This window comes from Elgaria multicarinata, chromosome 6 (genome assembly GCF_023053635.1).
Source record: "Elgaria multicarinata webbii isolate HBS135686 ecotype San Diego chromosome 6, rElgMul1.1.pri, whole genome shotgun sequence".
Taxonomy (NCBI): Eukaryota; Metazoa; Chordata; class Lepidosauria; order Squamata; family Anguidae; genus Elgaria; species Elgaria multicarinata.
Genome location: NC_086176.1, coordinates 73,118,116 through 73,140,931, shown reverse-complemented (window position 1 = coordinate 73,140,931; position 22,816 = coordinate 73,118,116). Strand labels below are relative to the sequence as shown.

General features: G+C 40.1%; 1 protein-coding gene across 1 annotated transcript in view; it reads left to right on the top strand.

Annotated features, from left to right (window-relative positions):
• Window positions 1-89: 89 nt before the first annotated feature.
• The window catches only part of LOC134400294 (uncharacterized), a 66,904-nt gene continuing 44,177 nt past the window's right edge, over window positions 90-22,816 (top strand). The window contains exons 1-6 of the mRNA XM_063128613.1: window positions 90-165; window positions 14,869-15,006; window positions 16,137-16,186; window positions 16,763-16,862; window positions 19,248-19,336; window positions 21,515-21,629. Coding sequence (XP_062984683.1) covers window positions 115-165; window positions 14,869-15,006; window positions 16,137-16,186; window positions 16,763-16,862; window positions 19,248-19,336; window positions 21,515-21,629 — 543 coding nt within the window. The 5' untranslated portion in view covers window positions 90-114. The remainder of the gene's footprint in view (window positions 166-14,868; window positions 15,007-16,136; window positions 16,187-16,762; window positions 16,863-19,247; window positions 19,337-21,514; window positions 21,630-22,816) is intronic.

Below are 22,816 nucleotides of genomic sequence, written 5' to 3'. Positions count from 1 at the left end.
TATGTTGGCTGTATTAGCTGCTCTCATCTGACAGGATCCGTTGCCGAGGAAACGCGTCGCGCGGGAGGAAGTCGCTGAAAACCAGACACGCCAACGGAGGTCTCCTAGAGAGTCATGAGTGCCAGCGGCGACCGCCCGGTCCCTTTGCCTCGGGCAGCAGCCAAGGTAGCTCCGCGGGGAAGGGCTTTGGTTCTTGCAAGGAGTTGGTGGGGCGGGTAGTGTTGCGAGGACCGTCAAAATCAGTTTTCCCCAATCGGGCGCCTTGCAGATTGCAAGTCCCATCATCCCCGCGAGTGTTGGATTACAAGCCCCATCGTCCCCAGAAGTCAATAGTCGTGGGGGTCTTCTCCCCTGCCTTAGTGATCTGCATGTGGAAGAAAAGTTTTTCTGCTGTTACTGTGCCTTTTGAGCCTTCGGGGCGGCGCGGGGGAAGCCAGGGCTTCGGAGGCAAGTGGGGACTGAAACCTGGCAAGGCAAATGGGGCTCTGTGGATTGTGGCAGCGGGCGTGACGACGACGATTTGTTCAATTCAAGAGTTGTCTTGCAGCCAAAGCTCTCAGGGCGACGTACATAATAAAAGCAAAACAAAACAGAAGCAGTGTGGTTACGATACCAGGCTCCGAAACGAATTTAGTGCTAGGGACATGCTGTCGGGCCCCAAGACCAGCATGCTCAGGGTGATCTTGAGATGGAAAACGACATCAGGGAGGCCTCCAAACGAGGAAGTCTTGTAATAATGGGTGACTTCAATTATCCCCACATTGGATAAATACATATTTCAGTCACAACAAAGAGGTTACATTGTCTTAAATGACTGTTGTCTTAAATGACTGTGCCCTAGAACAGTTTGTTGTGGAATATGCTACCACGTATGTGATGGCCACCAATTTGGATGGCTTTAAAAGGGGGTCTGACAAATTCCTGGAGGAGAAGGCTATCAATGGCTACTAGTCCTGATGGCTATATACTATCTCCAGTATCAGAGGCACTATGCCTATCTACACCAGTTGCTGAGGAACATGGACGGGAGAGTGCTGTTGCACTCATGTCCTGCTCATGGGTCTCCTTTTGACAGCTGGTTGGCCACTGTGTGAACAGAATGCTGGACTAGATGGACCCTTGGTCTGATCTAGTATGCCTCTATTTTTATGTACAACCGATTATAAAAACCAAGAATAAAACACATTAGAAAGTATTATTGTAAAAGTGGCAACAAAAACTAGGCATTTAGAAGAGATGAAGCTAAAAACAAAGAATATGATTTTAAAATGCAGCAAGGTGGAAGTTAGAGTTAGGTCCCAGCCTTTGGATGCCAAGTCCTTGGAAAAGGAAGTAATGATAAAGAAGAGAGTTTCTGAGTATGTACAGAGTGCCTGCTTCTCACCACCTGTTAGTTAGCATTCTGCTACCCCTTCCCAGAGCATATTTCAGATGGTGTTAAGGTCTTTCAGATCAGCTGCTGTGTCTTCCTTAGGAGGTCACCTGAGTCTCTTGATTCTGAGTCTTATATAGAATCAAAGGCCGTTTTCGGACGTCACAATAGTCAATGGCTGAGTTCGGACCCATCACCCATTGCGAGTTCTACTGGCTGTACAGTAGCAGCCAGGGGTGTTTTGGGCCACTCCTGCTGGAGAACTCGATCGCCAGAAGAATAGTGCACTCGACAGAGGAGGAGAGCCCTCTACACAACATTTTAATCAATTGATTATTTGATAAGCAATAGAGAAGCCTACTGTTTTTCTGAGTTGCTTAATTCATGAAAATAATTTACTGTGCATTGTGTGTGCATTGTGTGCCCTCCCCCAACACAAGAAGCAACTCAACGGAGGGTTGCCTCCCCCCCCCCAATTGATTGTTGTGTCGATTCACAACATTAAAATTCATGTAATAAAAACCAGGAAGCAAACATTCATAAAATACCACCAATAAAACATAACTAAAAACATAAGGATAGTTCAATAAAACATAATCAGGGGAAGGCCAGAGTGAACAAATAGGTTTTCAGGGCTTTCCTAAATGCAGTAATGGGGCCTGATGGACCCTCGATGGCAACATATTCCAGAAGTGCAGGACCACTGCAGATAAGGCCCTCTCCAGGTGAAAAGGATATTCCAGCTGAATACCAGAGAATGGAGTCAGCAATAATGACTTGAGAGCTTTTGTTGTACAGATTGGAAAGGGAAATATTAAATGGCTCTGGATAAAGTGTCTGCAATGTGTTTTCCAAAGATTGCAATCCTGTCAAGAGTGCTGTAAAGAGTTGCTGCTATCACATCAGCAACACAAATTGTTCTAGTTGAATTTGAACTGGGTATCTTGATGCTCATGGTTTTTCTCATGTTTTTTGATCTTGACATCGTGTTAGCAAAAGCAGGTCTGTCATCCAGTTGGTGATGCTAAGATTGTGCTTAGTGTTGCTTCTCAGGGACCATAGCTCAGTGGTAGAACAAGTAGTTTGCATGCAGAAGGCTCCAGGTTCAGTCATTGATATTTCCAGTTAAAGCTTCAGGTAGGAGGCGATGTGAAAGATCTCTGCCTGATGCCAGGAAAGCCATAGACAGTACTGGGCTAGATGGTGATCGGACCTGGTATAAGACATTTTCCTGTACTCTTCACTGTCCTGTCACAAATCCCTCTGTGATCTGTCAAGAACAGTCCCGAGGCTTAGCTATGAGGTAATATATGCCAGGAATTAAGCCTGAGGTCAGCACAGAGTTGTGAAGCATATGCTCTACCATTGGACTGTGCCCTCTCCAAAGCCAGACACCATTATCAGAAATCCTGGGCCCCATGATATGAGTCATAAGAGATGGAGGCCAGCAAATTTAGCTTGAATAATGGGGCCAGATCTGCTGGAGACCTCAAAAAAGACTACTCTGAATTGGCTACTTGCTACATCAGCCTTCCCCAACCTGGCACCCTCCAGTTGTATTGGATTACAACTCCCAGCATGCCCCAGCTAGCCTTCTGGAAGGCTGGGTTACATTGTGCCATCAGTTGAAGAGGAGGGTTCTAATACTTTATCCACACTATATATGTTGGGAGCAGGAATACAAGAGGGTGAGGTAGAAATCTTTTAATAAAGTTAATAATAAAATGCATCACTCTTAAAGGAATTATGAATGCAAGCTTCAGTTAAATAACTTGAAAGTGTCTTTGGCAATGTAGCTCCTGTTTGATTGGTGAAATCTGAAATCTGGTTTGATAAATTCTGTGGTTCTGGGCACAGTGTGAATGCAGTTTTTCTGGTGCTACAGTAGGTCAACTTAGACCTGTTTTTTCTGGCTCTGCTCTATGCATATATAGCCAACATTCCTTATGTTAACGTCTAGCATTGAAATTAAACCTACTGGGTAAAGCCTTGTGACTTAATGAAATCCTCAAAATAGGATTTTGTGTTACATATATTTAAAATGTGCAGGTGTTAGCAGTAACATAAATTATGTTCATAACCTTAATGCAGACTATACCTTGAAATGTACTTTGGAAGATATTTCAAAGTATGTTAAGTTGATATAGATTTCTGATAACAGACAAGATACACCTTGCAAAAATCTTGTACAAATACCTATGATTGTGATATTATGTGTCTAGTTTTGTATGATTTCAATTCTAATTTTCTTTAATACCTTTTCTGTAATTATTTGCGGGGTTGTCTTCGTTTCATTCAGCTTTCATCCTGATCGATATCCTAAGCCCATTTGAAGTTACGGGAGACTAAGGCTGCTATCCTAAAGCCATATAGGTTATATATGGTTGAATGTAGTGGAACTTGTTCAGAATAAGCATGCATTGGATTGTGCTATAAGATCAGGATTGTATGCACATTTACTTCAGGCTAAGCCCCATCGAGTTCATATGAAAAAAGATTAAACAAATTTAGTTACTTCTATAGTAGTTATTAAGGTGTTCGTCTCATACCCTTGCACTGCTTGCAATATACTTGATAGTTTGGGGCAGGAACCAATGGGCACTTATGTCCCTGGTGATTCTTTTCTGCTCCACCGGTTCTGTTGCAACAACAGTGGGTCCCGCCAACTGCGTTGTGCAAGCAGGACCCACCATTACACAAGGGGGATGTATCACTTCCTAGGGAAAGCTCCAAAACAAGAGGAAATGTTTGTTTCTGGAAGGAGGCAGATCGGTGGAGCTTCCTTATGGGAGCTCTGCTGACTGGCCTTTTTCCATAAACAAGTGTTTACACTCATTTTGGGTTGCCCCTGAAGTGCTAAAGTGCATTTATGCAAGTGTGGGGTCCACTTGCACTGTGCAATCAGCTGTGCGGAAGAGAACTGGTGGGGGCAAAAGCATCCTGTTGGATTCTGCTCATTGTTTCCAACTTCATTCCCATAAGAAAGTCACCTTTAATTAAGTCATTGCAACATATCAGAATTCTGCTCTGCTTTCTAGAGAATTAGTTTCTCTCTGTGTGGAGTGGAGTACCTGGAAAAGAATACAGCAGACCCTTCTATGCTCGTATCAAAAAATAATTCAGGAGTACGTATTATGGGCCTATATTCTTGCACCTTCAGTATGTATTTTATATTTACTGTTGTTCCCCGCCTCGATCAAAATGGAGAGGCAGGTAAGAATTATTATTATTATTATTATATTACCTTTCAAAGTCAGTGCAAATAAAAACAGATGTGCTTGCCTGTTAAGACTTTATTGCAGATTGTTATGATAGCCAGTGGCATAATGACATTAAATGAGTTAAATAAATAAATGGAGGATATGATGGCCAGAAGTACAACCTCTTGTCCAGTGACAGTATAGTTCTAGCAGAGAATATAGCAGGTGGTGGATATTGCTCTCAAGTCCTTTCTAGTCAGTTTCTTTCTGGTATTTGGATGACCTAGAACAGGGGTAGGTAATGTCACGCCCATGGGCCCCAGTGCACTCCTAGGCATCTTTCTTGCTGCCCACCAATGTGCTACGTCCCTCCCACTTTTATTTTTAATTAACACAGTTTTAAGTTTCTTACCGGCACCTGGGTTTGCTTTGAAATAGGTATCTGTTGTTGCTGAAAATGTAGGCTAAAAGGAGTTGTTTACCACAGTGGTCTTCAACCTGTGGGTTGTGATCCAAAAGTGTGTAGTGACATCTGTTGCTGCCATGTTGGGCAGTTGTGAAATTGTGAGAGTGGGTCCCGGGGTTGCAAGTGAGAAGTCCAAAGTGGTTCTCGGGGCTGGACCAGTTGAAGACTACTGGTTTAGCATGTTGTGGCTCAGACCCCATCTCTGCCCTGTACACATTCTTTTGGGCTGGTTCCACGTCCTTTGCCATGCATCTCATGGAAGCCATTTTGTGGTGATGCCCAAGGCAGTTTCTCAAATTGCTAAATGTGCCCATGGACTGAAAGGGTTGCCTACTCCTGGACTAGAATATGGAGTTTGATGATCCATTCATCAAAGAACTAAACGGGCAGTTCTTTGTTGATTGGTATAAGTTTTTATAGAAACTGGTCCAGGAAAGACTTCATGATCATCCAGTAAAATACAGAGACCAACGTATTCATGGTTAGAAGTAAGTACAAGAGAGTTATTCATGTAAAGACATGATAGATTAATTGCTTCATAATCAGACTTCTGTTGACTTACAAAATAGTAAGGATTTATAAGTAGATGCAAAGTTTTAAGTATAACCATATGCTGGACTTTAGTGGAACTGTCTCATTTTTTGTGAGTTGAATAGATTCAAGTGCCAAGGACCTTGGGCCTGGACTTATGTAAGCTGTGAAATTTGGCATTAACACCAAATATGATTTAGAACCTTGTTATTAAAAGTGACATCCAGGATTGATATAAATCAATTTCTGTTTGTTTTAAAATATTTATTCAGCTTAATATTTAATCACACTAAAACTGGAGAGTTTTGGCTACATGTGATTGAATCTAGTTCTGGGAACCTGAGTTATATTTCATTCGTGATATATTTACCTCTTCATTTAACATGCTGAGAATAAACATTTCAATCATAAGTGGATAACTGTCAGTAAATATCTAAGTATGCAAGGGCACAGGAAAATTTCTTTAATTCCCAGACCTAGGTAGTTTTAAAGAAGGAAGTAATAGTAGCAGTAATCCTGAGTATGTTTATTTCTTAAATATAGCTGCCCCAAAACACAAGTTTTCTGGATGGCTCATAAAATAAACACAACATTAAAATACAATATAAAACAATAAAAGCTATTGGAAACCAAAACAAAATTAAAACACAGATTTTAAAACTAGGTCTTATAGTCTAAGTCTCTAAGTTTATTAAAACTTGTTTGCCCTGGTGAACAAAAAAAGTCTGCACCTGGCACCGAAATGACTACAAAGATAGCCCAACTAAACCTTTCTGGGAAGGCTGTTCCACAACCAGGGTGTCACTACCAAAAAGGCCCACACCCTAGTGGTTATCTGCTTCACTTCATTTGGCAGGACTCGGAACAGGGCCTTTCAAGAAGAACTTAAGGTTTGGATAGGTACATATGGGAGAAAGTGGTCTTTCATGAGGCCAGATCCCAAGTTGTTTAGGATTCTAAAGGATAAAAGCAGCCTATTATACCACTGAAGAATGTAGTACAAGATCTTGCCCCTGAGCTCATTAGTTTGCTTTCTGTGAAATGTGCAATGTATGATCAAATATGTATGATCAGGCCCAAACTTTGTCTTGCACTCACTATTTTGGGCAAATTACGTGTACTTTGTGATTAGGTAGGGTCCTACAGCAGCCACTGTATGACTAGCTATACAATGTGGTGGTGCTCACAACAATTTCTCAGATGTGCCCATGGCCCCCAAAGGATTGGGATCCCTTGATGCTTAAGTTGACACAAATGTTTCTGGAGAATTTATGCAAAATTAGTACTTCAGTTTGTGGAAAAGAGCAGAATTTCGTTGTTTTGCTTTCTCAAATGTGGTTGCAAAAAATCAGTGTAAAAAAGTAAACTATCCAAACCACTTGCAAGATCCACAATTGACTCATAAAGCTATTTGGAAGAGAGATTTTATTTACTTTTATTTAGATATGTACTTTTCTATTGGGAGAGACTATTATTTGAAAACACCCTGCAACTATTTGTGTTGCCTCCTGCAAAAAGAGAGAAACTACTGAGGTCTACTGTTTTACTCAGTATTAATGTAGGTAATGCAAAATAGTCCTCTAGAGGGCAACACTTCACTCTTGAAGATTCCACTGAAAGGTGATAAAAGTGCGACCTAGCAAATCAAATTTGACTTTTATAAGAAGAAAGATTTTTTTTTAAAATGCAGCATTTATGACTGAAATATAGAAAAAGCTGCAATGCTATGCTCTTATTTATTTCTTAAAACTTTGAAATGAGAGGCTAGTATGGGGTTGGAGGAGGTGATTAATGCTTTTCCGCAAAGATATACCATTTTTTCCCCCAAATTAAAGCAGATGATTTGCACCATCTTCTGCTCCTATTCACCAAAGATCTGCATCAAGAATGGAGAGCTTCTGTGTTCTTGGGAGGGATCTGTTCTCCTTTTACCAGCCCAAGTCCAAAAGTGTGTGTTGCTTCATGAAGTAATCCCCCTATGTGTGTTCAGGCTTCACCAGAAAGTTGGTGCCGTCTGAGTTCCCTTCACACAATTACTGAGAATCAGGGCTGGGCTACTTGCCCTCCTCCCAGTGTTGAGCATGCCTCTGGTTCTGCCCCCTGGATGCCCACATGTTGGCATGGCTATCTACATTGACAATGGCTTCATATGAGCAATTGCATGGAGCATCTTCCTGCATGATTAACAGGTGAAGGGGCTTTAGTGGTGAGGGCTTCCCAATTGTGCAGCACTCACATTCAGGTATAGTATTACATGTAAATTTCTATTCCTACAACCTTACCTTATGATTGAACCTGGACAGTTCTGTTGGGCCAGATCTGGCTCACAGTATGCCGACTGGTCTCTTTCTCACTGTTGTCTAGATGGCCAGAAGTGTGTGTATTGCAGAAATTGACCCCGGGATGGTCAATTTCTGTAATACAATTTTTGCAGCTTAGCAACAAGGACTTCACAGTTAAAGATCACAATAACTTGTGCATAATCAAGGACAATGACACTGCATGCTACAATCCAAGATGGATATAAAATTGAAAGGTAGACATACACCTCTCAACTTTTGAAAGCAATTTTATTTTCACTAGAAGTGAAACTGTTGTCACTGGGAGATCAGGACATCTACTTTCACAATGGACTATATTCTTTCTCTAGGTCCTCCTGTTTTGGTCTCTCATGTCTCAGTTCTGAATACTTCCATTTGGGCCTGATTCAGACATAACATCTGAGTTAGAAAGCTGATATTGAATCACAGATCCTTGTTCAGGATACAACAGGAAACTGGTTTAAAGAGACTAGAATCGAAGCAGAGAAGGTGTTGCATGAGAGGTGGAAAGATTGCTCAGGTCTGACACTCATACCTGGCTTAATAAACTATGGTATAATAATTTCTAGAGGGATAGCTGCATTAGTCTGTGGCAGCAAAACCACATACAAGCTCATGCCATAATATATTTGCTAGTCTTTACAGTGCCACCAACTCTTTTTGTGTTATTCAGTTAACAAAAACAAAAACCCCACCCACCCGCATTTTTAACATGTTGTGCATATTCACTGAAGCTCCAAAATGCTGTGAAATTACTGCTGATAAGGGCCATGTCCTTAACATATGTGTTATTTAGGCAACTTAGATATGGTGCAGTATCTTATGCTGTGGCTAACTTCAACTTCACTGTTATGTTGGAGCTGAATGGTTGTAAATGGTAATCCCAGATTTGTTTGTTCACTGGAATAGATACATGAAGTCTATGCAACTGAAACTACCATTCCACATTACATGTAAGCAACAGACAAATAATACCATCCACATAGAATGATGGTATTATTCTATGTGGAATAATACCATCTCTTCGCTCTCTTGCCCAGGCTGTGTAGATGCCACTGGCCAGGCCAAGCACAAATCCTGCCTGTCTCCCTTGTTTGGGTCTTTGTGGCAGCAGCCTGTTCTGTGGGTGGAGTGGGCCATTTTTGCAGGCAAACTTTAAAGGTAGAAGAGAATGCCCTGCCCAGTTCCAGGTGCAGAGTTTTTTTGGGGGTGGTGGTGGTGAGGAGATTGCTTCCCCTACCTCAGCCTTCTCCAACCTCCAGATGTTTTAGACTACAGCTCTCAGGATTCCTGTCCATCAAACATCATACCGTGGCATGTAAATTAGTGCACTTATGTACATGCATAGAACTTCTGCATGAGAGATGGAACTCTGGGTCAGTCAGGATCTGCTCTTATGTGGAGGTGCTCTGTTCACATTTCCCCTAAGGAAGAGCTGGCAATTGCTAGTGAAGGTGTGTGAAGTCTGTCCTGATTATTCCTCCCTCAAATGACTGGCTGTGTGGCCTCCTTTGGCATTGGGTCTACTGTGGGATATGTTTTTTGTCTGGTTTTTTAAAACACACACAAAAAACTTGCAACTGGGTGATTTCTGGATTGTAGGTCATGTTGAAGCATGTTAGTCAATAGGTTTACAATGTCAAATGCTGTCAGTGCATGTTAGGTTCTTTGAGATACTTTGTAGCTGTACGTAATTATAAAACAACCAGTAGAAAGCCTTATCCATTAATAAAGGCTTGCTTTTCTTCTATTATTTTCTTTAGCTCTTAATCATATGGGAACATTCTTGCATGTTTCAATGTATTTGTCTAGTAACATATGGGACTGTGGAAATCAACTGTAAGCTCCCACCTTTTGTTTAGTAACAATCTTAATAACCTGTCATTTAAATAGCTGCTTGTGCTACTCTCCCATTAAAGTCTTGTCTTTGCTAATGAGCTTTTTATAGACGTTCCATTAAGATTCAGTTTGTTATGATGTTCAGGGAAGTTGCCACATGCTTTCCTATTATGAATACAGTTAACAAAACAAAGATTTCAGACAATATATGTATTTCAGCAATCTCCTAGTTTTGTTTTAAATAGCTCTACCAAATAATGTGGCCTATCAGATTTAGTCCCAAGTTCAGCTGCACAAGAGGAAACAAAGACCAGACACCCTTTGCTATAGCAGGCATTTTCCTGCTTATTGCCAAGTGTACGGTTCACTGTTCGGTCACTGGTGTCTGTCATTTTAGCACATTTAAAGCAGCTCTCAGTGCCATTCCTGTTCTCAGAAGCTTACTTGGGTGCTTCAGACATTGCCTAGCTCATTATTCCCTGCAGAAGGTTAAGGCCTTTTTCTGTCAGACCGGAACTATTCACTAATTAGAGACCTTCGTTTGGCACTGAATGTGTCATGCCTGCAAGCCTTCCTACTGGGATCAATGGCATTTGTGTTCACTTTCATAAATGTACAATAGCTGCAAATCTCAGCAGAAAACTACCTATTCAGGGAATCTAGCACAGGCCGTTATAAAATGCAGGCATTATCATAAGGAGCAGAAACAGGGAACTGTTGGCCAAGACCAGTTGCTAGACAACAAAAATGTTTCCCTTTCTTGTTCAAGTTTATCATCTTGTGTTGCCTTGACATTCTTTAAATGCCCTCTGCCTTTTAGATCATTGGACACAGTCAAGATTGGTTTATATGATTTGGTAAAGCGTGTCCACATTGGAATGATATTTAGTACTCCTTCCCTTGTTTACAAGGTTAATTGCAGCTGTTCCTCAGACTAGTTTTCAAAAAATGTATTGAATCTCTCTGAGGAAGGGCTGGCAATTACTAGCAAAGGTGTGTGAAGTTTGTCCTGATTATTCATTCCACAACTGGGTGGCCTCATTTGTTGTGTTGAAAAATGGCTTTGGGTATGTTTTAGCAAGGAGGTATGGCAGCCTTCCCCAAACTAGCAAACTAGCTAAAAGTGGGCTAGATGGAATAACTATTAGGTGAATCCACTTTGGCTACAGAATCAGACTCAAAGAGTGCTTATCAATGGTACCTTTCTCAAACTGTGGGGAGGTTACGAGCAGTGTACTGCAGGGCTCAGTCCTGGGCCCAGTGCACTTCAACATTTTTATTAATGATTTGGACAAGGAGGTGCAGGGAATATTTATCAAATTTGCAGATGACACAAAATTGGGTGGGATTGCTAATACCCTGGAAGACAGAATCAAACTTCAAAGTGTTCTTGATAGGCTGGAGTGCTGGGCTGAAAATAACAGCATGAAATTTAATAGAGATAAATGCCAAGTTGTACACCTAGCAAAAAGAAACCAAATGTACAGTTACAAGATGGGGGATACTTGGCTCAGCAATACTACAAGCAAGAAGGATCTTTGAATTGTTGTAGATCACAAGCTGAATATGAGCCAACAGTGTGATGTGGCTGCAAAAAAAAAAGTAAATGCTATTTTGGGCTGCTTTAACAGAAGTGTAGCTTCCAAATTGTGTGAGGTACTGGTTCCCCTCTATTCGGCACTGGTTATGCCTCATCTTGAGTATTGCGTCCAGTTCTAGACACCACACTTCAAGAAAGATGCAGACAAGCTGGAGGGGTTTCAGAGGATGGCAACGAGGATGATAAGGGTTTTGGAAACAAAGCCCTATGGGGAGAGATTGAAAGAATTTATTTATTTATTTATTATATTTTTATACCGCCTAATAGCTGAAGCTCTCTGGGCTGTTCACAAAAATTAAAATCTTGAAGAGCATAAAAACAACAAAACTTGGCATGTTTAGCCTTGAGAAGAGAAGACTGAGGGGAGACGTGATAGCAGTTTTCAAGTACTTGAAAGGTTGTCACGCAGAGGAGGGCCAGGATCTCTTCTTGATCATCCCAGAATGCAGGACATGGAATAATGGGCTCAAGTTACAGGAAGCCAGATTCTGGCTGGACATTAGGAAAAACTTCCTGACTGTTAGAGCAGTACGACAGTGGAACCAATGACCTAGGGAGGTCGTGGGCTCTCCCACCCTAGAGGTCTTCAAGATGCAGCTGGATAGCCATCTGTCAGATATGCTTTAAGGTGGATTCCTGCATTGATCAGGGGGTTGGACTTGGGCCTTACAGGCCCCTTCCAACTCTACTGTTCTGTGATTCTTAGGGCAGAATCCAATGGGTGCTTAAACTCCCACCAATTCCTTTCTGCCTTGTTTCCCTTCTGCAAATGGTGGGTCCTGCCAGTTCTGTTGCACAAGTGCTATCCACTGCTTATGCAAGGGAAATTTAGCACTTCCTAATGGAATCCCCAAAACAAGCAGAAATGCTTGTGTCTGAAAGGAGGCAGGTCAGTGGAGCTCCCTTCTGTGAGTTCTGCTCATGTGCCTCCTTCCAGAAATGTACATTTCCTCTCACTTCAGGTTGCCCCAGAAGCACTAAATGGCCTTTGTGCAAGTGGTGGGGGCTGCTTGCGCAATGGAACTGACAGGACAGAAGATAATCCTGGAGGAGAAGGCTATCAATGGCTACTAGTCCTGATCGCTATTTCCTACCTCCACTATCAGAGGCAGTTATTCTATGTACACCATTTGCTTGGGAACATTGGAGGGAAAGTGCTGTTGTACTCGTGCCCTGTTTGTTCCTGGTCAACAGCTGGTTGGCTGTTGTGTGAACAGAGTGCTGGACTAGATGGACCCTTGGTCTAATTCAGCATGGCTCTTCTTATGTTCTTAATTTGAGTAGTAGTAAGTGTGCCATTGTTTTCTGGCCCTGGAGCCCTCCAGATGCTGTCAATCTAAACATTCAGTCCCAGCCAGCATGGCTAATGGTTAGGACTTGTTATTCAAAACATCTGGGGGGCACTAAGTTGGGAAAGGTGATATATCATCTAGTCATATATAGTTGAACCATGGGTTTTTTATCTGCCACATCATCTAACGCTTAGGGCAGTGATTTCAAAAGTTGTACATTCAAGAAGACTTTCCATATCCATGTATCTGCAGAGTAACCTGTGTATTGCAGAAGATTCAAGAACATGTTCTAGGGCCTGTTTTCAGTTTGGGTAGGACTTCCTGTTTTGGTCATAGAACCATTTAGTATGTACTGGAAATAGTTCCCAGCAGTTGTCAAATGATATGTAGTGGTAGATATGCAACCATTTGTATAAAATCAGGCATTATCAGTCTTCTGTTTGAGAAGCCTTCATAGGTTATTGAGGAATGCAGTTTGAAAACCACTCATTTAGTGCCATAAAAGAACTAAATCACATCTTCCTCTTTTAACCTGTAGATGAATGCAGATGCACAGCTGTTCTCACCCCTTCCTAATCTTATTCCACTCTTGAAATCTTGCAATGGAGACCATATTCTGTTTTCATGCAGGTCAGAATACATTCAACTTTCCTAAAGCTGGGAATGTGGTTAATGCTCACCTGTATTCTAAGTTGCAGGATGATTTTTTAAAAAATCTAGTGTAAAGAACTGGATAAGCATAATATGCTCCACATTGGAAAAGTGATCATATAATTATGCTGTTCAGGCTCATTTTTAATTTTATTAAGCACGCTGGTTCATCTAGCCCTGCGTGCTATAGTTGACAATCCTGCTTCATCATTGCCATAACAGAGCTAAGTGTGCACTAAGCATGCTTATTTGGAAATAAGTCCCATTGAGTTCAATGAGTCTTAGTTCTGCATCCCAAGTCTTTAATCTTTAAAAGCTCTTGGACATTTTGGACAAGTTAGATATTTAAGTCCTAGTCCTAGAAAGATACGTGCAGTAGAACATAAGAGCCATGCTGTGTCAGACCAGAATCCATCTAGTCCGGCATTCTGTTCCCAAGTGGCCCACCAGATGCCTATGTGAGACCACAGCAGGACATGAGTGCAATAGCACCTCGTGCTCATGTTCCCTAACAATTTGTATACACAGGCATACTGCCTCTGATAATATATAGCCATCATGGCTAGTAGCCATTGATAGCATTAACCTCTATGAATTTGTCTAATCCCCTTTTAGAGCTGTCCAAGTTGGTGGTCATCATTACATTTTGGTGTGTATGTAAGGGCTAAAGATGTTGCATGTGTGTTAACAGTGTGTGTGTGTGTGTTAATGAGGAAATGTATGTACTTGGATTGTTCTGATACTTGATAGGCCTCTCAGGAAACTCAAAAATATTTTAAAGGGGAAACGAAAATATCTTGCATTGTGACTTGGAAAACAGTACTCTATATCTGTTATGATGGCCAGATGTCTCTACTTTATGGACCAGTATATCTGGGGCAGCAGGCAAATACATGTCTGTGACTGGCATCCTGAGAGCGAAGCATCTCACTTTAATCCCTGATATGTGGCGCAGAGCACAGTGAAAGCAGTGGTGTTGGTGTATAGGAGTTGCTAAGATCATAAGCAGAAAGACAGAGAGAGAGAGAGAAGAGAAGAGAAAGGCATTGGAGATGATGGCAGCTTGACACTTGTTCTGCACATCATTAATATTAGTGTTGGCATAGGCAGTGGCATGGGCCCTAACAGGGTCAAAACTATATTGGAAAGACACAAAAGGGAATATTTCTTAATATCCTTGGAAATTTGCCTGGGCTGAATGTACCTCCATTGTGTTGGTGATAGAAGTGATGGGCCAGTCATTGCTGTTTCAGACATATATGCAGTATATTAAGCTTTTTGTCTCATCTAAGCAGAAGATTACTATTATGTACATGCAGAATAACTGGCATGCAGTTAACTTGCAATGTTAAGATTTACCTATTTTAGTATCAAGCTTTACCTGTTTTTCAAGGTCTTGTACAAAGAACACACACCATTGCATAGACATGTTATGAATAATCTTTTTAAATTTTAGGCATGGAATTACTTGGAAGTCAAAGGGAATTCAAAAACTATCAAATTCATTACTTTTTCTGTTCATTGTTGCCTACTTTTCTTGATGTCTGTGTTTGTTTTTGTTTTTTGAACAGTTGTCACTGTGTTTTTGTGTTATAGGTTGGAAAGCCTATACCCAAGCACCCTGCAGGCAGCCACCTGTCTCGAGGTTCAGCATGTCAAGATAATTCACTGCTTAGAGAGGATTCACAGAACAATGAACTGCGCATTCCTTTTATGAACAGGAATGACCAAAAGGTATAATAATAATAAGAAATTGTATTTGTTTGTATACAGAGTTTTAAAGGGCTTACCTTAACATCTGCTATTTTAGCTAACTGGTATTTTCAAATGAGATGTACAGACTTGATGTAAATATGTAATGGCATTCTGGTTAAATGCTTCAAAATGTAACAGTATAGTGGCAATGAAAGAATTTGGGGTATGCATGGAAGAGAGATGCCAGTGCAAATGATTTCAATGTTTAGGATTAGGTGTCCTTTCTAGAGGCATGCCCACTTAATTTTATTGGTTAGTGATTTTTCCCTCCTGAAGTTATACAAGAGGTATTCTCAAAAGAAACCAGATTTGTATCTGTTTTATTTGAAACTAGTGGAAAGACCTGACGTCGCATGGGTTGGAATTGGCTTTAGATTGATACAGAGAAGACTTCCATCAAAGTTACACAGCTGTCAGAGTTGGACACATCGTGCCCTCCCTGCCTGAGTGAATGCATGGCCTAGGCACTGCCCCTGCTTACTAATATCTCAGTAATTGCTATCCCTGTCAGCTCTCACTTCTATCTCAACTAATCCTCTCTCACTCCTAACCAAACAACTGCCTCAGCTCCTACTCGCTAACTGACTTTCCCAACTGACCCTAACTCTACCCATTATTCCATTCTGCCCACTCCCACTGGCACATTTCATCCTCTTCCTTAGAGGCTTGTTCTCTTTCTTGATTGAGTTGTTCCATTTGGTGCTTTCTGTACAACATCTTTGTAGTCTGGCAAGTTTCAGGTGTTTAGTTTCATGGGCCTGGAGCTTCAGGTGTCTAGGTTGTCTTGTAGGATATACAAACAAACAGTTACATTGAAGTACAGCTTCAATAATTTTTAATTGGCCACCATTTGCTTTCAAAATGGGGGGCCAAATTTTCATTATGCCTAAACCCATCCCAGATAAATGTAGAACAAATCTTGAAAGTTTCGTAACAATCGGATGTATGGTTTTTGAGTCCATCAAAGACACACAAACATTTCCTTATATATATATATATATATATATATATAGAGAGAGAGAGAGAGAGAGAGAGAGAGAGAGATTACCCCTGATATTAAACATTCTAATAATATATTTAACTATATTGCTTTTGGTGTTTGTTTTAAGAAACTACAGGAGGAAAATAGAAGACTAAAATATGAATTAGAAGATTTAAGGTATGATATATATTGATACTAGATAAAAATACAAAAGCAGCTGATAATTCTGTTTTATCTGTGAAGTGGAATATTGTGAGGATGATCCAATTATGGCAGAGGATTCTGAGAAATCAACAGAATGAAAATCATTTCTTCAGTTTCTGTATAAGTCTACATTAGAAATCTGTTTGAACCTTCAAATTTACATTCTATGTACTTTTGAACCTTCATATTTACATTCCATTTACATTTCACTTACATTTCACTTCCAAGATGTATTGGAGGAAGAAAGTAGTTAATATTTGTGTATTCAGAGTTGCTCCCCACAGGGAGATGGTAAGAAACTAGCAGGTTGTTAAGGAACATTCAGGCTACGCAAGGCAGTAGTTTGTTTGTAGTACAATAAAAGATATCAGAGGCAATTTCTAGAAAAATAACGGGGTCTTTGAGTGATCAGCTGTAAGGAGATGAAAAAAAATCCCTTCTCTGCTTTTAACATCACTTCTAATTGTTCCAATAAATTGCAGTTATTAAAGATCAATATAGCATTATGTAAAGGTTTGACATTTTTATAAAGTACATTTTATTTTTTAGAAGCCAATATGAACAGCTTATAGACGAAGGGAAGAATGAATGTTTTGATGAAAGACGTGTCAGTCTTCTAAAGGCTCAAGTATTACAGTTGGAAAGGCAGGTAAAATGGTAAACACTCATCAAAAACTGAGCTGAATTTTACGTGAAAGATTTTTTGAAAGTTGTCAACAGTTGAGCATGTGAAAAGAGCTTTTGTCAAAATTAGTTGTTTAAAATTCCTGGCGCTATTTTAAATTTAAATTCCTGTATTAATGTACATAGTTCATTTTTCTTTTTTTTCTTCCTTCTTTATGTGTTTGGATAATTTTGGTTGAGCATTTGAGCATTTTAATAGATGATATTAAAAACTAGGTATGAGGCTCTAATTGAGCAAAGTGCATAAATTTCAAGTGGCACTTGCTGGGCCATGTGCAAAAATGAATCTGTCCCAATATCTATAATGTTGCCACCGTACCTCTTGACCTGAGAGACTATCCTTATCAAAAGTTGAAAGGAAGTAAGGCATGCCTTTATCAAAGGGATGTATGAGATTAAAACATGCAAAGGGGTGTATGTGATTAAAAGGAGGATATGTAAACAGGGCCCACAGTGAAGGAAGGTCAAGTGGAATTGCAGCAATGAATGCTTGCTCATGCACAGCAATTCTGTCCCAATGTTGTCAATAGTAGTGGGGAATCCTCTTGTTTTTTTGACAAAATCCATCAGCTCTACAGAGCAGTTGGAGCCCTTATTGGGGCTTGGGCTGAGTTCCAGAAAAACCTCCATGTTTTTCATCTTTGGGTGGTGTACCTTGGTCCCAGTGACTCTTTGCTAGGGATGTGGTGCAGTCTGGGTTATGTTCTAATTCTCTCTTTTCACATGCAATAATTTATTGGGAATGCTTGGAGATTAAAGATGCTGTTTTAGCTCCGTTTGACTGTTTTAATGGTCTACTGAAGCTAAAGCTAGATATGGTAGACATCTGGTGGTTGCCACCAAAAGCAGCAGCTGCACATACCTCCCCTGCAGTTCTGCCTAGTAACCTGAAATGCATGATACCACATCATTGCATTGGGAGATCCCTCAATTCTGCTCCACCTCATTGCCTGCTAATTGCAGAGGCTGCAAACTATCAGGCATAGCTGGAAGGGGCCACATTTTAGTTTACCAGGCATTAGCGAGAGAGAGGGGGATAGAAGATGAGGAGTTGTAGCTTTTGGCATTATCCACATGCTCTCTAGGACATCTAGTCTAAAGATGTGAAGGATTGGAAAAACCCTGGGAAAAATGAAAAACAACAACAACGCCCCCCCCCCCCGTTTTTCCCCCAAAGCCTTTTTGGGTTTTTTTCCTGAAAAATTGAAAAAATGAAGAAAAAATGGATTATGGGATGTTTTATTTTAGCATGATGAATACAGTGTTTAAGACAAGGTGTTCAGATATGTACTTCTCCAAATTATTTCTAAACTCTATGTACAGTATCAGATTATTACAATTTCTGTGCACCAAGGACAAGCAAGTCCTAGGTTGCAAACTGAGGCTACAACTCTCTAGGGGGCACTGCCATTGAATCAGCGACTGAGACTGATAGTGATAGCTCTAGCTCAGAAAATGAGTCTGATTAAATTTCATGCATATTCATTGAATCTTGGTCCCCCTTTTCTCAGTTCTTTTTATGGGAACGGGTGCTTTATGTCTGCTTGACACTAGAGGACTAGCGAAGACATAAATAATTTTCTTTGTTACTAATGTTGATGGTTTCCTCGGTTGTTTTTTAAAATTGTTTTTTGCCTGCTCCTCAAAAACTGGCAAAACCAAAGAGGCTCCTTACAGTTCAGGTGTTCCTAACAGTTCAGGAGCTTGTAGCTCCATTTGTTACCCCCAAAAGTAAAAATTTAGAAAGTAAATTCAATTTGTAATAATTGTTTGAATACACTGTACTTTTGATATACCAAATGTAATAATTTTATGCCAAACCAACGTAGACATAATTACATTTTATGTTCCTAAAGTAATAAAGTTACTTTCAATCTGTAAAAAGTGCTAATAATGCATTTTTTCATTTTTTCCGAAATTTGTTTTCTTCCCGAACCCCTCCAGAAAATCCCCCCCCCCGTGGCTTCAAAATTTCCAGAAATTTTACATCTCTAATGTAGACTGCATTTGAACAGTGGGCAGGCAGTTAATCAGCTGTGATAGCTTCTTAGCTATGCTGTGCAAACCAGTCACATGCCAGGGGATTTGAATAATTACACTTGGCAGTATGGCTTATCGTATCATGTGAACCTGGCCAGGATGGCTTGTTACCCATGGGTAACCCTGCAGTAGCCTATAGGTTCTGGATGGCTTGTTAACCGTGGCAACAAGGCCACACAGCTTCCACTTAAACCTCACTTTTTACTTTTTTCCTGGATATCATGATAGTTATTTCAGTATTAAAAAAAAATTGTACAAAAAGAAAGTAAATTTTTTTAGGAATTATTCTGTATTTGATTTTTCCCCACAGGTGGTACTGCTTACAGAAGGATTAAGTTCTCGAGCTGCTCTTATGTTGGACTTAAACACTTCTTTAGAAACTCTTACTGACAAGCTTAGGTAAGCAGTGGAGAGACACTTGATCTCTACTCTTTGACTGAAACAGATATGAAAACAACCATAATGGATAAAATAGTGACCACCATGTGTTGTGTTGAGCATTTAGAGGATTATGAGGTCCTTTTTTAAAGAGGTAAGCTGATATATTAGTCTTGGTAGTTGCAACCCTACTTCCACACCTAATAAGATAACATCTTATTGAAGAGTTACTGCAACTTTGTGTTGCCTTCTGTAGCAGAAGGGATCTTCAAGAGTGAGGTCACAATTTCTTCAGTGTTTTGCGACAATTAAGTGTTTCCTCATTTCTTTATATTTTCCTTTTATTGAATAACTGGGAGTGAATGGAGTTGATCCTGGAGGTGGTGGTTGATCTACTCAATGATCAGCATACAAAACAGGAAGTAGGGGACTAGGGTGAATGGGAAAACTGTCAATCAATGAATGAGCTTAGCTATGGTTTGGCACATTTTTTTCTTGTAACAAAATGCGAGCTCGTAAAATGGTTGTAATATCGAGGACTGTTTATTCTGGTTTGTTCTTTGGAGGATGCTTGAGAGGCTATCCAGTTAATCACAACAGATGCATTTGCTTTTTGTGAGCAATATCTGACAAAGGTATATGCACTTGTGCAAAGTTATATACAAAAGTCTTCATTGAGGAGAAAGAAATCAAATGCACAGGTATAAGATGGGAAGGATCCCTGGTTTGGCAATAGTATGTGTGAAAAGTTGATCACAAGCTGAATATGCGTTAGCAGTGTGATATGTTTCAAACAAAGACAAATGCATAAATAGAAATATAGTTTCAAAATGATGGGAAGTAATAGTTTCATTGTACTCTGTGCTTGTTGTACATTACATTGAGTACTGTGTCCAGTTCAGGACATCACAGTTTAAGAAGAACTCAGATTAACTGGAACGAGTTCAGAGAAGGGCAACAAAAATGATCAGGGGACTGGAAATTAAAGCCTAACAGCAAACATACAATACATGGACACCAAAAAAAGACTTCTGGCAGAGAGAGTTCCAGACCCTAGGTGTAAAGGTTGGGAAGGTTGTGTTTCACGTACCTTCAGCTATTGGGTGGTATAGAAATGTAATGAATAAATACAATACAGTACAATAATTGCAATGCAATAAAAAGCCATCCACCTAACATCCAAAGGCAGGGGAATGTGGAGCAAGACTTCAGCTGCTAACTGAAAGGTCTTGTATAGGAGAAGGTTGTCATTATGTTATTGAGGTCCCAGGATTTTTAGGGCCATTTCATTTTGCTGCTTTGGAAGCTGTTTCTAAAAACTGAGGGAGAGGAGAGAAAAGAAAGGAGAAAGGGGAAATTAAATTCAGATTATTGATTTTTTTTTAATATAAAAATAAACAAACACATAGTCTTGCTGAATATCTGAGACTAGCTGATGGGTAGTTTCCTTAATCTATTTTACATTTTCAAATGTTGCTTTACTAGAGAGCTTAAAGGAAAAAAGATTAATAATAATCATGTTGCCACTCTTCAATGCACAGATACAGAAGGATGCAAAAGGCTGTACACAGTGTTCTGCTTGCACACTGTAACTTTTTCAGCTCTCTTGCTCCCTGAAAAGCTGCTACTGAGAATTGAAGAATCTTCCAAAGTGATATACAATGCAGTTTTTGTGTTTGTTGGGGAGTGGGGAAAAGGTGTAACCCAGTGGTGGTGGCGAATTGGTAATTCCCTGATGTGTGTGTGTGTGTGTGTGTGTAACTGCTCTTGAAGGCTTTTTGGATCCTGGCCAAGGTTAATATTCTTCAAAACACTGGAGAATATTGATTGCTGGTTAGAATAGCACATAACTGGAAAATATGTCTCGCAATAAAGGGCAAAATGCTTATTGTGTTAAGGCTCAAGGAGATACTTAAATGGTATGTTTTGAAAAAGTACTTTCATAATCTGATCCACTCTGGCTATATAAAAGTGGCTTTTGGCCTTGCTATGTGTTTGAGTGTCTACTTCACTGTTGCAAAATCAGCATTAGTATCAAAACATGATTTTCTGATAATGCACAATGTTGCATTATGATACAGTATCGACTTTAAAGTTTTAAAAGTGGAGCAATCACCATGTTGACTGAAAAATGTGATTTAAGTTAATATATTGAGTTATACTTCTGTAGGAATACTAATGTTTTACAGTCGTATACAGCTCTTTCCTTAGCATCGAACGAACTACATCTGATGTAACCATTCCACATCCCGAACTTCTTCAGATCGTTGAGATAGGCCAGGCAATGAGACTCAAACTTCAAAGCAACCAGCAAGTGAGTTTATGACAGTATCAGGAATATACTAGTGTCCTGCTATTTTTCTACTATAGCTACTGTATATTGAATATTGTGTAAATATTCATTGTCAATTGAATATCCCCCCTGGCTTTCAAAAGAACATGTAAGCTTTACTGTTATTAACCTTTTAATGCTGATTATAGTATAGGTAGTAAGTAATAATAAAGCTTTATTGTTTCAACCTATGGTTACAACAAGCATAATAAAAACAATACTAAAACAAATCATACATACAAAGTCAGAAATTTTGCTCAATACATTTGAGCTGTAAGAGCAAAGTTGGCCAATGCCAATATGACAGTTTTGTTGTTGCATGTAAGCAGAACGTGTATTCTTCCTGAATCAGACCAGCTGGACTTATAGTATAGGTAAACTTTTGCAAGGGATTTGAAAAACCAGGCAAGTGTTAAAGTAACCATTCTGATGGTTCCATTTATGTCGGAGTAAGTGATACTGGGAGAAATATTCCTATGCTGCAAAAACATTGTTCAGAATGGCAGAGGGAGGGGTGGGTGAGACATCAAATACTGATTAGCATAGCCTTGGATACTCCTGCTCCAGTCCTTTTTAGAATGGGATTGGATTCCATTTTAAATGGTTCACAGCTGCAGTGCTTGCTGGGGTAGTCCAGTGACTTCAGAAGGTTATAAATAGTATAGGTAGAAGAATATACTATTAGCTACAGAGAACTACCCTGCCTTTCAAGAAATGTAAATGCCGTTCCAATTTATAACAAAGGAGACGCTTGGTGATGTTGGGAGAAATGCCCAATTATAGGTTACCAGTTCTGTTGTCTGTAAAGCCGGAAGTTGTGCCAGTTGTCCAGTATGCACTTCATTGGTTTTTAATCACAAAGCAATTGGGATTTTTGGTACCTTGAATGTATATACTCCCACCCTCCACATAACCCTGTGCATGGTAAAAGAAGTTTCTTGTTATACACAGGGGATATTATTTGGTTCTGGCGAAGATGCGTCTCAGCTGTGCGTATGCAATGCTGCCAGGATCTAGAGAGCCAGTATAGCATAGTGAAGAGAGGATTGGACACTTCGTTCAGTTTGGGGGGGGGGGCATGCTAGGTTGTGGCCATGACTTTGTAATATTATTTCCAATTATTCAGAAGGGAGATGGTCAGTCAGAGTTGGGGAGGTTGCATTACTGCC